The following is a 15,931-nucleotide window of genomic DNA, read 5'->3' as shown; positions in this document are numbered from 1 at the left end:
CGAATCAGAGGCAGCTGTCACATTACAGAAAGATCACTGAGATTTGAAATCCTTAAAAAATGCATGATATACTATACAGTATTGCATGGGCTTCTTATCTCATAGTGGATGGACTTGTTTTAGCTTATTTTCAAAGAAGAGGGGGAAAACTGAGTTTGGGTAACCTTTACTGAGCCGACTCAAGATTGTGGAGAAGAAGCATATTTCAAGGCACTGAAACAGCAAAAGCTCAAAATCCTGTTGTGCTAGTTACATCTGCAGGCTAACTGAGAGAAGAAGCACACTGGAACACCTAGTTCAGCATTTCTGAGTTTTTTTTTTTTTTTTTTTGCTTTTGCCTCTAAAATGTAAAGGTTTTTATTTTCCAGGGGTCAACTTGCCACCCATGTGGGTTACTTTAATGATGTCTTTTCACAGCCAAAATTACACACCCCCAACCCCCACACACACCAGACAGTCTCCATTATGTCAGAGTAAAGGTGATAAGAGATACATAACACACGCCTAGTGGGGGTGTCTGCATATTGTCTCAAGCATTCTTCCTTCACGCATACATGCACACACCAGGCCTCCAGACAGAAGAATGCACAGGATTAAATTAAAGCAACAGCATGACTGATAAATATGGGAGTTGCAGTTCTTTTTTATCTGTTGGAATTTATCTCCAGTTAATCTATCATCTTAACACAAACACTTTTCTGTTTGTAGTTCGATTTGTATGCAACCTGTTCAGCACCAGATGGTTCAGAGACAGAGTTTGTGACTATCTGGTTAACATAGCTGAGCATTTAGTTAATGCTCCAGATACTTTTCTCGGGGGTTGAACCAGACTAAAAAAGGAGAATTAAGATCGGACTTAGATTCATCATGACATAAACATGATTCCTTGCCATATCACCTTTACTGTGATTGTACTGTATGTTAATATTGTGTTCACAGCCTTTTGCACTACCCCTAAGTGTACAGAAAAATCAGCTAACACAGGTTTAAACATTATCAGCAAATGTTTATAATAAACAATTCTGCATTAGTAAATTTCCTCTCCTATCACTGTAAACACTGTTTAAAGACGAAGAGAGCAGAAAGCATGCACAGCAATAAGAAATGTGTTGCTCTAGGTTGGAATACTGTTATGAAAGTGAAGGACCTGCGATCAGACTCCTGTGTTGGCAAGCAGCCGCCCTGCTCAAGTGTTGCTGAGTGACACACTGGTGTCCAATTCTAGCAATGTTTTTGCATGTTGAAGCCTGACCTCTGAACTTTCCCTAATTTCTAATCTTCTTGAGTGGAGGAGGAAGAGGAAAAATGATATCAAATACAGGAAGAAATAAAGGTTAAAGAGTGACCCTCTTCTTTCATAGAGAGCAGAAGGTGTTTATTCACGGTTTTTCACGATTCAGTCCTGGCCGTGGAACAATGGATCGACTCTACCCTTGCAAGGCTACTGTAGGGGTCATGGGAGTTTGCCCGTTGAGCTCTCAAGCAGTCTTGTTGGGGGTGCTGTGGGATCACAGGATACTGGGGCTGTTGTTATGTGCCCTCCGGTCCTTATATAACCGCAGTGAGAGTTGTGCCTGTATTCTCAGCAAGAAGTCAAGCATGTTTCCAGGGAGTGCTGGCCCCCATCAGGATTGCCCTCGGTCTCCAATCCTGTATGTGATTCTCATCGACAGGATCTCGAGGCGCAGCTGTGGGGAGGAGTAGGTCTGGTTTTGTGACCTCAGAATGTGGCTCTGTTGGTTTCATCAGACTGTGACCTCCAGCATGCACTGCAGCAGTTTGCAGCTGAGTATGAGGCCATGTCTTTCTGCTGGAAAGCGGTGCATTGCTTCCACCTTGAGGTGCTGCCCCAAGCAAAGGAGTTTAAATATCTCAGTGTCTTGTTCACAAGTGAGAGTAAAATGAAGTATGAGACTGGCAGACAGATTTATGCAGCATCAGCTGTAATGCAAGCATTGTACTATTGTCATGAAGAGAGAAATGAGCTGGAATGCAAAGCTTTCAATTTACCTGTCAGTGTTCCGGCCCTCACCTGTGCTCACAAGAACGAGATTTTGAATACAAGCAATTATCCAATTCAAGGGTCTAAGGACAGAGGATGTTGTATGCTGTACAGATTGTAAAGGCCCATGAGGCAAATTTGAGAGTTGTGCTATTAGATTATACAAATAAAAATTGGTTCTCTTTGTTATCTAATATCTCATTTCCATCAGTCTAATCTAGAACAAATCCCAGGGTGAGGAGTGTGACCCAGCAGTGGTTGAAACTCCATAGCTCTCGAGGGAACCTTAACCAAGTTTATCTCTCATCTGCCTTGTCAACACAGCATTGCTTCTTAATGGACCTGAGCTAACAGAGTAGTTCCCCCTGTGTAACCCACACACCTACTCCCCAGAGCAGCCATGAGGAAAAACTCACTGCAAATAAGTAGAACAGCACGAGGCCAGCGGAGTTAAACACGCCTCTGAGTGATGTTCTTGTCCTGATACAGGCCTCTCATTGAAAAAAAGACAAGTAACAATGAATTATATTCATATTGAAGCAGAGCCCAGAGTCTTCCATTGTGAATATCACCTTTCAATATTAACCTTTCACTAACAGAGCAGCTCTGTTAATAACAGAGTCTCAGTTATGACCTATATCTAAAGGAGACGTGTAGTTGCCCGTGTCCTAACCTTTCAGTGAGCATTCCCAGAGGCTGACCCCCAAATATTCCAGTGAAAAATATCTGCAGGTTACACTAAAGTCTGGCTCCTCTGTTAATCCCCCAGTCACTGCCAAAGTGAAAGACAGAAAGAATGAAACCAAGATCTACTCTTGACATTCTACATGTTTTTGTTAAGGAAATGGAACATTGAGTATGTTCTGAAAGGAACAGCACAGGAAATTTAAAAGTCTTGATCACTGTTATCGACTGGCAACCATGCCTACATCTACCTGAAAGGGCTTCCTGTTAAACAGCTGTTAAGTGTGGCAAATATTATAGTATTGCATTGAGGAAAATGTTCCAGTGAAGGAAAAGTTTGTCTCCACTTCACTAGTAAAACAGCAGCTGTATATCAGAGGCCTTGTAAGTAGTGAATCATTAACATCCAGATGTTACTTAATAAGTAAACTGTGATGAAAACATTAACATTCCTACCTAAAATGATCTTATGCTCTTTTTCCAGGAATCAGAGTATAATCCAAGTCAGGCCAGTAATCCAGTATAGGTCCCTGTGTCACTGTGGTGACTTCATTTGGCAGGAAGGGTGCAGAATGAGGTTTAGACTCATGCAGCCATGCAACAGTACATCTTCATCTGGAACAGAATAAAAATCACACACGCCTTTGCCCCAACATGTAGTCCTGGCTCCAAGATATAAACTCCAAGCACTGTTCCCACAATGCAGACATTTGTCCCATTGGTCAACAGATCTCATGAGGGACAGGTTGATGGGTAGTTGCATCAATCAATGAACCAATGAATCACTGAGCTGGCCTCAGTTCTGACAGACATCTTCAACACCTCGCTGAACCAGACCATTGTACCATCACGTTTCAAGAGTGCCACCATTATTCCAAAAAACCCATAATAACCTGTCTCAATGACTGTTGCCCCCCGGGCACTCATTCCCATCATGATTCAAAAGGCTGATAAAGCAGGGGGTTGTCTCCAAACCCCCCTTCACATTTGCCAAGTTCTAGTTTTCTTACTGTCCAAACCGCTCACAGAGGACGCCATCTTCTCTGTACTACATCTGAGCCTAAAACATCTGGAGGAGAAGAATACCCATGTGCGAATGCTGTTGATGATATCAGCTCAGCATTCAGCATGATCATCCCCCAGCACCTGGTAAACAAGCTGGTCCCCTGGGCTTCAGCACCACCCTGTGTTGCTGCTTCTTGACTTCCTCTCGGACAGGCCCAAGTCTGTGCATGTGGGAAATAACAACTCTTCTGTCATAACGCTATGTCCTGAGCCTTCTGCTGTTCACCTTGACCCACGACTGCATCACCAGGTCCACTACAAACCACATTTTCAAATATGCTGGTGATACAAAAGTAGTAGGGCTCATACGGAACAACAATGAGGTGGAGCAGCTGGTGGACTGGTGTAGTAAGCACAATCTGATTCTGAATGTCAACAAAACAAAAGAGATTGTCAACTTCAGGAGGAACCAGCCCAGTCATATGCCCCCCCACCCCCCAGTCTTCACCACTGTCTGCATATGCATGATGGAGAACATTATGACATACTATATCTTTGTCTGGTGTGGCAGCTGCACTGCAGTGGACTGGAAAACCCTGCAGAGAGTGGTGAGGACAGCAGAAGAGATCACTGGGACGTCCCTTCCCTCCGTCCAGGACACTAGACACAAACGCTGCCTGACATGTGCCAATAACACCATTAAGGACTGCATCCACCCCCCCTCCATGGACTGTTCTCTCTGCTTGCCTTTGGCAAGAGATATCACAGCCTCAGGAGCAAAACAGCCAGGTTAACATTCTCCAATCCTTTCACTTTTCATCTAGTGACATCTGGTCAATATTTTACTTTATCCAATACTTGGATACTTTTATTATATATTTTAACACTTTTAACACTAAACACTTAAAATGATGACATTCCCATCAGCTGCAATGCTGCTAATTACTGTATGCATGTTAAACTATGCTGTATTGCTCACTAACTCACCACTCCCAACATAAAGGATATCATTTAATTGAACAGTAACTTGAAATGTCAGTCACTTTGTGGTCATCATCACTTTGCATCATTGCATGGTGATTTTTACATCTTAAAAAGAGTGACACATTGCATTGTGGGATGGGGTCACGGAGCCAATCCCAGCCGGCTGCAGGCAAGAGGCGGGGACAGGTCGCCAGTCCATCGCAGGGCTAACACGCAGATGAACCACCACCACACCCACACCCACACACACACACTACGGGCAATTTAGCTGCCCCTTTTCTTGTTCCTTTGTGAAATTTTCTTGAGGGCACTTGTAGTGGATACATTTATACACTTACAACCCCAAATCAAAAAAAGTTGGGATAGTATATAAAATCTAAATTAGAACTGAAAATAGTGATGTGTAAATCATCTGTGTGACACAGGACTGCTCATGTTTGCTTTTCTCAGTAACCACTGATGGTCTAAAAGCTGTTTGAAATAAGTATTCATTTAATCAGATTTTTTAGACTAAATATGCAACTGCCTTGTTGTTTGAATAAATGGAGGATTGTGGCTGACTTGCTTAAGGGGTAGTATGTTTACAGCTCCAGCTGCTTGACCTAAATGTAACCAAACCAAATCCTACCCAGTCCACACACTGCAGAAGTCTGTAATCTCATCAAACACCTGCAGTTACCTGTAACTTGTCCTTTAACTCCCTCTCTTGGTGCTACCTCTGTAACCAGCTGGCTAAAATATGTCTGGTGATGTAGTTTCTCATTTCCACACAGGAGAAGTGCCAGAGCAGGGGAAGTGAGGTTTACAGCCTAGACACCTTTCTTCCATAAACTTCTCACATTCAACCAGTCAACGTGTCTCATTATCCAGGTCCTGATAATATGCTCACATTCTATTGTAATGAACCATTACAGCCCCTTCTCAAGCACAGGCTGTTTATCTGCAAGTCTTCCAGTAACAATTTCTTTTATTTAGAAAATGCAAATTCTTTTTCTCTACTTTTCCTGGTTTGGAAATTACCCAATCAGCTGGGAAAAAATGGCACAATACAAAATCTTGCTACTATTAAAAGTTCATAGTAGAACATCAACTTCTTTTACTTAGAACTTTATTGGGAAACTTTACACAAGATTATAGAATCATTATAAAAACATTTTTTCCACAGTGTTTTAGAGAATGACCTTTATACAAAAAGTACTACAGTATTTCTAAATGTCTCTTACAAGATGTTCTGCAGCTCAATCACTTTTGTTCCACAAGTTGCAACATCATAACATGTGAGTAACCATGTGGGACTTGTGCTCATCTGTTTGTACAGCTTCTGCACCCAAAACAGATGGGTCCACTCCCTCTGTGTGTGGGTGTGTGTGTGCATGTGTGTGAGTCACCATAATGGCTCAGTGGAGAAAGAAATTATTACAGACTGAGGAATAACCATTGCCTCACTCTGCCTGAACAGGTTGAATGAGTTTTTCCGAGAATACCCCGGAGTGATTTTCTAGATCCCTGTGCTGGTTCCAGCTCTCCTCCCTGATCCCCTTCACCAGGCCGTCCTGCTGTCAGACACAAACACATGTAAGATGCTAAAGAAGCAAATCACCCCTCTGATCAGATGTTTTCTGAATTTACTTTTGGTGTGACACAGCTCTTATTGCTAGGAGTTTTTCACTCAGTCAGCAACTACTTTTAGCCTTGTAATGCCTTGTAAATACAGCCCCGACAACATCAATCTGAAACATTGGACACAAACGTTGCCGTCTCCTTTTTCTCTCTCTCATTGTGACCTGTGATGTACACACTACCCCCTGGAAAACATATTCATCAGGCAACAAAAAAAGACAACATAGTGACTCAAAGACAACAAAACAGATCAACAAAAAAAACCCCACACTCAGTGCAGTCCTAAAAAACATTCAGAAACAGGTTCAGACTTTACAAGAAATGTGTCATACAAGCTTTACAAGACCACACACCAACCTCTTGAGTGCTAGCAAGCACCAGGATGATGTCTCCCTGTTCAAACTGCAGCAGGCCCTGTTCAGATGCTGCGTGGCTCTCTACCGCCACCCCCTGGAGGAAAGAACAGGACATCAATTCAAGCAAACATTGGGCATCATGATTTACGTCAGTTAACTTTAAAAGATTGGCCCACTCAAACTACTAAATAACATTTTCCAGGTTTTGACATATCAGATTCTGAGATTTTGTCTAAGCCAGTACAATGGGGGTAAATGTTTGGTTTGTGATGCTCGTACAGTGAAAAATTACATCAAGTCTGCAAATATACAAGTACACAAAGAACAACATTTTTCAGTACAAAGAAGCTCCAATAAAAAGCTTTCACAGGAAGACCTTTTAAATGTTGTTTTGTTAAAGCTGTAAACAACCACAAAGGAGAATTCATTCACTTCCTTTGTATTGGAGTAGAGGCAGAGATCTCAGGGTCATTTTTAAATTCATTTTGAGTAGTTCTGTGACCAAAAATAAAATAAAGTGTTTTGGCCACTTGGGAACAGTGGAAACAAGTTGCGAATACAACATTCTCGGATCATCAACTTTCAAGTTAATATGGTGAACTTGTTAGCTTACAGCTGCTTATTTACACATCCAGGAGTTTCACCGAGTTGTTTCTGGGGACCTGATGAATCAAAGTCTAATGCCAAATCACTTTTAGCTGTTTGAGGCATCTACCCCCTCAGGGAAATCTGGCTTTTTCTTTAGCTGCTAAATCTCTAAGTCTGAATGTGGTTTGGTGATGACTGAGCAGCGTACAGTGGGTTTATACAGCTTTGTCACTGCGAACAGCTGCCTGTGATGGAAAACAACACCATGAGTTTGGTGAGGCTGAACTAACACAGTCAAGTACTGGGTCCGACAGTAAACCAACGAGCTGTAACTTACTACAAAACTCTGTAAAGCTGAGTGGAACTGCAGATTCAGGTGATAATTCTCTGTGGGTTCATCGTTATAAAAAGTATTATAAAAATACAGATTATAGCAACAAAGTTGTGTACCTTGTATAGGAAGCCAGGTGGATTGTCAGTACTGGAGTCATCACCTGACTCCACTGTATCCTGATTGACTGGTTCTCCCTCGGTCTCCTTCTGCTGCTCAGCGGGTGAGCAGGACTGTTCTCCCTCTGTCTCCTCCTGCTGCTCAGCGGGTGAGCAGGAGTGTCTGTTTGTGGAGTGAGAGGAGATGCGAGGGGCAGGAACTGGTCCAGGTTTGGCTATGGCCTCATCTTCTGGGGGATCAGCTACATTCTCCTGCTCCGGAGTCTGTGGGGCATCACTATCTGCAGAATCAGAGAGGTTGGACACCTCCTGATTTGCAGTCTCTGACTTTGGGACTCCCACCCCAGAGTCATCCGACTGGTTTGTAGCAAATTCTGCTTCTGCATCTGCTTCGGCCACTGCATCCGCCGCTTCTGTACTTGGAACTTCTGAGCCCCTGTTGCTGTTCTCACTGTCACATACTGACTGCCTCTTGGGTGTGTTGGTGCCACTGGAGCTGAGATCAGAGTCTGAGGAGTGGACATCTTTAGATGAGACACTGCTCTCTTCTGGTAGGCTCGTTTCTTCAGAAGCGCTTTGGGTTCTTTGGGCAGGAGAAGAGGGCACCGCGTCTTTTCCATTTTGGGTGGAAGAATGAAGGGAGACATGGTCGGCTGGGAATGCTGTATTGCAGGGAATGGGATTGGAGATGACTAGGGACTTTCTCTTCTTTGACTTGCCTGAAGTGCTAGTTGAAGAAAAAGTAAATATGTTAGAGTTTAATGCTTCATATTTTAATGTCTTAAATTTTATAAATTGACCAGAGTAGCCAGAAAAGAGCTCATTTCCATGAGTTCCTCAGGATCCTGAACAGAAATGTTAGACAGGCAGCATGAAGTATGTATTTTATTTACTTACAAGATCCCATCTGTTGTTGGCAACACTATAACCACGGATTAGGAAGCGTGAAACACACTGCCTTACCTGTTCAGACCCTTGATGATGAAAGCTTTTCCGGAGTGTTGAGTCTCCAGTTTCTTCATCACATTGTAAATTTCACGGTTTAGCTGCGAAGCAAAGTGCAACATAAACAAATAATGCAATACACAACTGTAAATCTGTAGTTGTAATGGCTGGCATAACAGCTTTTACACCTATATACTTCATATTACCAGTAAGAGTGATGAAATGAACAGATCTGTGTCATATCTTACCACGCTCATTTCCTTATAGAAGACATCTCTCAGGTTTGATACGTTTTGGAACACTGTCACATAGCAGCCTATACGGCTACAGAGACAAAGACAGTTAATCCACATGGATAAGGGATCAAATTCCATTGGTAAGGTCTCCAAGACACTGAGACTTTCAAATGAATCAAGAATAACAAGGATTATATTAATGATGTGTTTCTGTGCTGTTGCCTGACCTGTACTGGATTATTGAGACTAATACCAATGTTTGAGAATGAAAAAAAAACAAACAAAAAAAAACATGACAATAATCTTGGTGTAGACGCCGTAGGTTTTTTGTTTAAGAACTATGACCCAGACACAAACTAAGCAGAGCACATTTGTGGGGGTCAACTTGTCAGTGCGTTTTGGTGGACAGACTGCAATGATGACGTTGTTTCCACAAACTTATTTTGGCATTTTAGGCATGCACCAGGAACCCTTGTTGCATGTCATGATTCCCATCATTACTCAACTATCTGCTATTAATACAGACAAGAACTCCCGAAATAATAATACTAAAAAGACAAATGTCATGAAAACCAACTTTTCATCATAAATTTAATCTGAAAATTTATAGTAAGTGTGTATGATTTCAGGTTTCCATTTACTGACACCTATTCCAAATGTTTTAAAAAGCTGAAATTTGACTTTTTCTAATATGACTCACTGTATTGCTTATTTGCACATCTTCACACACACACACACACTTTTCACATAGTGTAAATTCTAGTCAGCCCAAGTACCACGTTTTGGTTTTGAATACACGAGTCACTTGCACACAGATATGCCATGTTTACTTATCTTGTCATGATTTAAAATTCCACTTTGTGAACCATATTGATTTGCAGCTGTGTGGATGGTCGACCATACCTCTGATACAGAACAGGCAGCTCCTCCCTCAGCTCATTATTTATTTCTTCAAAGACAGCCTGGGCCTTATTGAACTCTTCTTCTGCCTGTTACGCAGGATATGAAAGATTTTTTAAATAAAACAAATGCTCTTTAATCAATTAACACTCTGCATTTCTGTGTTATGTGTACTGTAATGCTGATACGACCTTTGCTATTTTGGCTTCGTCTTTTTTCTTGGCACTCTGTAGCGCCTCCAGGTGGTGACGTGCTGAGTCGTAGTCCACCAACTTGCGACCACGTTTTGCAACTCGCTCCTGAAAAACAGACAGCGGTAGAAGTGTTACACTGTACCAGCAAGAGAACAGATCATACCACCACATGTCATCAAAAATAACACAGTTGTGCTTAAGCTACAAAGCATGAGGTTACCTTGACCTCAGGGAACTGGCTTGTATAGTTCTCCATTGTGCGGACTATCTGGTCACTCAGTTTCTCTTCATAGTCATTCCACAGCAAATCTTCACTCTAAGAGAAACAGTGATACATCAGTGCAACAGCAGCAAGTCTTTCTAACTGCACAGACGTGAACCAAGCCAGAAGCATAATTTTAATAAGAGACTGCACCACAAGGAAAATAGGAAAAGCTTCACTCGCTCAAACTAATCATTTACATAGCCAGTCACCTATGCAGATGGACTGTGATGCTCCTCAAGTCCAAATAAATTAATTCCTCAACCACTACTGTAATGGAAGAAACACGGTCCATAATCAAAAAGACAACTAAAAAAAAAAAAAAAAAAAAGAGTTAAGCCTCATTTTAATTTACCAAAAACTGATTCTTTTATTCCATACTTCACTTACAGCTACAGCAACAACTATGCTAAAACAGCTCAATGAATATACTGTCAAAGAGGAACAGAAATGTCAGCATGTCAGTATTTAAAGTTGCACTAAATAATATTTTCATATGAATAACATAACTGTGTAATGTGAAAAGGATTACTCAGAGTCTGCACAGCATTATTGCCCGACTCTGCTCTTTCCTGCAGCTCTACAAACCATTTTAGCATTTTTAGGCTAATTGTTTTGATTTTATGGGCCAAAACTTTACAGTTATGGTTCACCCTGTCTGTTCTCAATTCAGTCTCATTTCCAGCAGCAGCAGCGAATTGTTTCAGTGTGAAGGCTGTGATATCAGCCTGTACACCAGAAGCGTAGCACTAAACAGACAAGTGGAACTAGCAGGTGAACAGAGTGGTGCAATTAGCAGCTAAAGAGCCAAAGTTATCCTCAGAACTTGGTAAAACTAATCAGAGCTCAAAGGAGAATGAATATTTGACTTTCATTCGTAAAGTTTCATTCAATAACCTAGGGAAATATTTGTCATGTCAACTTTATAAAGCCATAATATGCCAGTGACCCCCATGTGGCCATTAAAAAAAAACAAAAAAAAACAGCTTAAAGCTTCTCCATTGTACTGCACATAGATGTCTGTTGCCAAAATGAAAAAACTAATTTCCTAAATATACACCTGACTTTAGAGATTAAATAAAATTATGTAGCTTTGTTTGTCTGCTGGCCTTCAGGTGTTCCAGCAAACATTCATAAAAACACATCCTGGAACATACTTCTGCAATAACAGCAAGGTCGTCCACCCCGTTCCAGTCCGATTCGTAGATGTCTCGCAGCGTCTGGGACAACCGCTTGGATGTATCGTGCACAGCTGTGGAAAACAGCAGGAAATTGTAGCAGCAGAAACATCTTTATATGTAATCCTGACTGCACACGGATCAACTTCTCATCTAGCATCAGAGCAGTGTGTCAGTATTGTTTTTAGGGTTTGTGGCACTGTTGCTACACCCACACCAAGAAGGTCAGAAGAACACAGGCTTCCTGACTGAAGCACACCATACAGGAGCAATTGCTGGCAAAACAACAAGCACAATGGTTTCTTGCAAAAAACCACATATGCAGTGCTGCGTCTGCTGTTTTTTTACTGCAAGATTTGTTTGTTCTGGTATAAGTTGGTAATGCAGACAGAGTTGCAAAAGTTGAAAAAGGAACCAAGAACAGAAGAAAGTCACTTCCCTATTATTCACTTACCCTCCCTGGAGAAAGAATCGGGCTCTATTAGCAATGCTGTGTGTCTGTATATGTTGTATATGCTTTCAGAACCTACCCTTCACTGCTGTGTGGTAGGCTTTCACATCTTTAAACAACCGGCTACCATCGATCTGTGCACAAAAGCATAACAGAAAAATAGGTTCAGTGACAGGATCTCTGTGGGTGAACTATGCCACTCATGCTTTATCATTTCCTCAACAACACAAAATGATGTTCAGGTGCTGACTGCTTTTTCTTTGTAGTGTGATGTTTTCTGCATGAAGTTGGGAGTGACATATTTTTAATTCAACACAACTGGACCACAGTGTCAAGTTTAATTAAATAACAAACACCACATCCGATGTGGTGATGGCAGTAGTGAAGTGAAAGCAGAGTCTTGTCAGCACACAGACTTCCTTCCTGTGCTGCTCCACTCAATAATATACTATAGATGTTGCCGTTAACACTGAAAGACCCTTGAACAGCCATAAAGGGAACCTCATATGCTTGCCTAACAGAATACACATAATATGACATAAGATATAATATAATATATAACAGTTTCATAAATATTAGTATATAGCATGTCATTCCTTTTAGCACTGATGGTAGTCTGTGTGCAGGTATCTAGAGGAGAGACACTGTGCAGTATTCATTGTGAACAGATAAAAAAAATAATATTTGTTTCAAGTATTTCCTGCTTTCAAGGCCAATCTGACTGTCTGAACTTGTAGGCTGGCATCTGAATGAACAAAAACAAAACATTCAGCAGAAATCCATTCATCTTGACAACACTAAAATAAGGTGTTCAGCACTAAAAGCAGGCTTTATGTGACCTTTATCCTAGTCTCACATTGAATAGCGAAGTACTACTGTATGTATAAAGACCTTCTTATACTGAAAAGATAAATGTGTTAGGCACCTGCTGTTTGTTGAGATTTTGGAAACACAGCTCAAACTGTTCATCCTTGGTCTCCATGGTTTTGCCCAGTTTTTGAAGGACCTGATAGAAGACAACAGAGACAGAGTGAGTAAATAATTATTAGAACCACATTGATGAACTGACTGGCTAATTAATCAGCTGATATTAGCTTACTGCAGGTATATTTGTATCTGTGAATAGGTTGGTTAATAAGTAAAAAGAATCCACAGTACAGAACCAAACTAGATTTTAGATCATTTGGAAGCTAAGAGCACGAACACCATAAGAAAACAACAACAACAACTTAAAAAGAAAACAGCCATGTTATTTATCTTTAAGAAAAACTTAATTGGTTGGCATATCACCACCAGATTTTTAATGCCTGGAATCTGTATCAGCCTCAAAAATCCTGCATCAGTCAAGTTATAATGATTATACCCTCACTGATAGATGGTTATTTAGGCTGATAACAATACTGATTTAAAACTGTTTTTAAAAATCTGATACCATAAACAAAAACAATTGAGATTATTTTTGATCCCTTAAATTTGTTTTTATAGGTAAATGTGACAGCAATAAATAACTCATTCTAAACTTGAAAAAGAAACGCTCCCTGGTGTGATGCAACTCTGTTTCTTCTTACTTATCAGCCCACATAGACGCGCCAAACTGATACATCCGCAGTAAACTGACAGTCTGGCCAGTGTAACAAACTAATGTACTATATACCACTATGGCTTACCTAAATTAGGACATGCTAACTGTTACAGGGTTCTTCACAGCCCACTGAATGCAGCTGTTTGAAACACTGACACATTTCATGACCTTTAGCTTTAAATCTGCAACAAAGGCTCTCATTATCATGACTATCCTCCCATTTTCAAGAATTAAAAAACCCTAAATAGGCTTCAGTATTGCAGCTTCAAAATACAAGGAAACTCCATTGTATGGTTGCTGTTTTTAGGTGGAGCAGCAAATATCACACAGGTCAACCACAAACTGAGTGAGAAAGGCTCAGTAAGCGAGAGGAAGTGCACTGTCAGGAAGTGACAGCTTTTGTGTCCACACAGCTGTACACACCACTATGGTGCTCTGACAGGGAGAGTTTAAGATAGTGTTTTATTAATGCATTAGCATAATAGTGGCAATCGTTCAAAACTGTAAACAGATAACACACAGGAGACAACGAGCATGTGGTGTACAGTCTTGTACAGAGAGCTCTCCCTTTATCTTATGGTGTGTATCACACATTCTGAACCTTTATCTGGTGAAATCCTGTTAAAGACTGGATATGATTTTATCCTCTCAACATGGAGCATTTCACTGTTACAGCTTGACCTAGATAACAGTGGGTGACTACACAGTGGGAGGGTAACAGCTACACAGGACATTCAAGAGCAAAATAACAGTACTTCAAAAGAATAAAAGAGCCAAATTCTTTAATTTTCCTATTTCTTCAGGAGGGTAACAGCTACACAGGACATTCAAGAGCAAAATAACAGTACTTCAAAAGAATAAAAGAGCCAAATTCTTTAATTTTCCTATTTCTTCTAAGGACCACTTTTTCTCAAGGAATTCTCTGGACCCTGCATCTCCCTGTTTCTGTTGTAGGCTACTACAAGCTATAGCTTTTTCACATACATTCCATATTGTGGTTCCAAATAAAAGTAATTCCAAGCAGAAGCAGAGCTTCTTTGGGGCTGACACCACCACCAAACTTGATGTCAGGGCTTCTGGCGCTAGGCTGACTCAGTGCAACTGTACAGAGTTCATTTTCCTGGCTCACCTTCTCCTGAGCTCGACTCAAAGACTTCTGGACCCGTTTGGCGAGGAATCCAGCTCCAGCCTGGATGTTTGGGCCCATTTTATTCTCTGCCATCGTCGGTGTTCTGTGGGTTTCTCCTCACTGAGCGCAGTCCGCCTTCCGTCTGCTTCCTCTCCAGAAACTGACTGAACTGCGACTTCAGTTCAAGGCGATGGAGGTGGAGCAATAATGTAAGTCAAGACACACGGGCACCCAGCAGGCGGTGATCAACCCAGTTAGAAAGCTTTCACACCGTTATAATCAGCAGGAGCCTGCTCTTTTGTTCAGACTTGTTCAAGGAATAATTGAGGACTGTTTCTGCGTGTCCCAATCTGTCGAGGAAAAAACACCGTCCACACTGTTGCAAAACTTCATGACAAAACCATATTTGCAATCAGATAAACGTGGAAGTCAGCCAAACCCACTCACCTGGAAATTATGTGCAGATTGTGTTTCTCTGATGATGCTTCGTCTACCTGATTCGGCAAAGTGACGTCAGTAGGTGAGCCGTAATTAGCAAAGGTGAATGAGATGGTGCTTTCAAATGCGCCTCAGAAACCCCATGTTTTCAGTTGACGTGTTAGAAATGAGCGTACAGGATTGTACAAGGTTTTGTGTGGCAGCCATAGGTTTTCAACGATTGTTAATTTATCGAAAATAAACATTCCTTCATATAATTCAGCGTTATATTAATTTGTGTAACGCTTCTGACTATCCTGTTTCGTAACTGATACTGGTAAGCTCTCACAATGCCTCGTCAGTTGTTGGAGAGCTGAGCTGCCCTGCTTGCTGTGTTGGCAACTATTGACACATCTGCTTCTCATAAATAGTTACATGACAAACAGTTCCACCCAACGTGACTACTTCACAAGGAAACAAGACGCTCTGCATGACATTTTATTAAAATGTTCAGTGATAGAGGCCTGCAGTAGAACTCATAGCTTCACCGACTGAACTTCTACTCTTACTCCATAGCCCACAAACTTCCTGATAGGCTACAATTCTTGTATTGACTAAAAGCTATGTTATTTGTAAATTCAAATAGGAGGGAAAGGTCTGTCACTGTTTTGGTGTAAATGTTCTGTTAGGTATTTTTAGTCAGATAGATATTGGATAAATGCTTTATGTATTAGAAATGTTTAGTGGAGATAGGATGTCTAGTTAGACTGTTAAATGCTTAGTCATGCTTATGAGTTTCTACAGGGTACATCTGGTCAAGGATAACTAGAGAGAAGAGTTGATGACTGTCAGCAGACAGGGTGTTTAATATTATTATTATGACGTGTAGAACTGTAGCCTTAGCCATAATATGTTCTTATGTTTAAGTCACGACATGTTACTAGAGGT

The 15,931-nt window shown here is 41.1% G+C and overlaps 1 protein-coding gene across 2 annotated transcripts; it reads right to left on the bottom strand.

Annotated features, from left to right (window-relative positions):
• Window positions 1-5,774: 5,774 nt before the first annotated feature.
• On the bottom strand, window positions 5,775-15,116 carry bin2b (bridging integrator 2b). Of its 2 annotated transcripts, none has more exons than XM_020593182.1 (13): window positions 15,014-15,116; window positions 14,567-14,916; window positions 12,781-12,861; window positions 11,935-11,989; window positions 11,384-11,478; window positions 10,185-10,280; window positions 9,962-10,069; window positions 9,774-9,859; window positions 8,883-8,958; window positions 8,653-8,735; window positions 7,690-8,416; window positions 6,653-6,745; window positions 5,775-6,231 (listed from the first exon to the last, which is right to left on the bottom strand). In XM_020593182.1, the coding sequence occupies exons 2-13, from the start codon at window positions 14,657-14,659 to the stop codon at window positions 6,118-6,120; spliced, it is 1,707 nt and encodes a 568-aa protein (XP_020448838.1). In that variant the 5' UTR covers window positions 14,660-14,916; window positions 15,014-15,116; the 3' UTR covers window positions 5,775-6,117. The 2 variants fall into 2 exon arrangements, with proteins under 2 accessions (XP_020448838.1, XP_020448840.1); XM_020593184.1 differs by having other exon boundaries at window positions 5,775-6,228.
• Between the last annotated feature and the right edge of the window lie 815 nt (window positions 15,117-15,931).

The sequence above is a fragment of the Monopterus albus genome, unplaced genomic scaffold (genome assembly GCF_001952655.1).
Source record: "Monopterus albus unplaced genomic scaffold, M_albus_1.0 scaffold18.1, whole genome shotgun sequence".
NCBI lineage: Eukaryota > Metazoa > Chordata > Actinopteri > Synbranchiformes > Synbranchidae > Monopterus > Monopterus albus.
Note: the sequence above shows the minus strand (reverse complement) of the source record. Positions and strands in the feature narration are given on the sequence as shown.

Coding starts and splice junctions, on each gene's coding strand:
- bin2b (XM_020593182.1), bottom strand. CDS start 14,659: ATGGCAGAGAATAAAATGGGCCCAAACATCCAGGCTGGAGCTGGATTC. Junction 11,479..11,934: donor CTACCACACAGCAGTGAAGG/GTAGGTTCTGAA, acceptor TGTTTTCCACAG/CTGTGCACGATACATCCAAG. Junction 8,959..9,773: donor CTGCCTGTTCTGTATCAGAG/GTATGGTCGACC, acceptor TTGTCTCTGTAG/CCGTATAGGCTGCTATGTGA.